At 36.8% G+C, this 652-nt stretch overlaps 1 protein-coding gene across 1 annotated transcript in view; it reads left to right on the top strand.

Moving 5' to 3' along the window:
- Nucleotides 1-438: 438 nt before the first annotated feature.
- LOC119592222 (ribosome biogenesis regulatory protein homolog) overlaps nucleotides 439-652 on the top strand; it is a gene marked incomplete at its 3' end in the record, with an annotated part of 5851 nt that continues 5637 nt past the window's right edge. Inside the window, 1 exon segment of the mRNA XM_037941053.1 lies at nucleotides 439-630. Within this exon segment, the coding sequence (XP_037796981.1) occupies nucleotides 461-630 (170 nt within the window).

Raw genomic sequence — 652 nt, 5'->3', positions numbered from 1 at the left:
TCCGGTCGTTCACACATTACACCAATTAACGTCAGAAATTATATCGTATGTGAATGCAGTTCACTTAATTTTGATGGAAATTTGAGATAATTGACGGCATAAGCATTAAAAAATAACGCGCGCGCATAGTGGCATAATTTCACGATCTATTAGAATCTTCATGATCTAGCATCTCTAAAAAGATAAAAAATAATTAAGAAAAACAAATATTGAATATACACAGAAAACCTGCTAGAATATATGTATAAAAGAACTGCGCACGCTAACACGTCACTTCTTTCTCTTCCGGACAAAAATCACCTATAGTAACATCTAGAATAAATAAAAACATTCAACACAACTCCTCCATATAATATACACATAAAACACACAAAATATAATAGATAAATATAAAACAAAAATCTGTAGCGCATCTCGTCCTTCACTTGTTTCTCACGTGGCCGATGTAAACAACACAAACATGGCTGCGACGGAGGACCAGCTCGCTCGGCTCTCGAAAGTCAAGGAAATCATCACCAAAGCGAGCCAGGAATTAAAATCCATAGAAGTTAATAGAGAAATAGACTTGGAATTTGATGTCGGGAATTTATTGGTGACGGATAAGAACACGCTCGACGAGGAGGCTGTTTAGTGAGTCGGGGTTTCGTCTCTC

Source organism: Penaeus monodon, chromosome 29 (assembly GCF_015228065.2).
Source record: "Penaeus monodon isolate SGIC_2016 chromosome 29, NSTDA_Pmon_1, whole genome shotgun sequence".
Classification (NCBI taxonomy): domain Eukaryota; kingdom Metazoa; phylum Arthropoda; class Malacostraca; order Decapoda; family Penaeidae; genus Penaeus; species Penaeus monodon.
The sequence above is the reverse complement of the archived record's forward strand: the minus strand, read 5'-3'. Positions and strand labels throughout refer to the sequence as shown.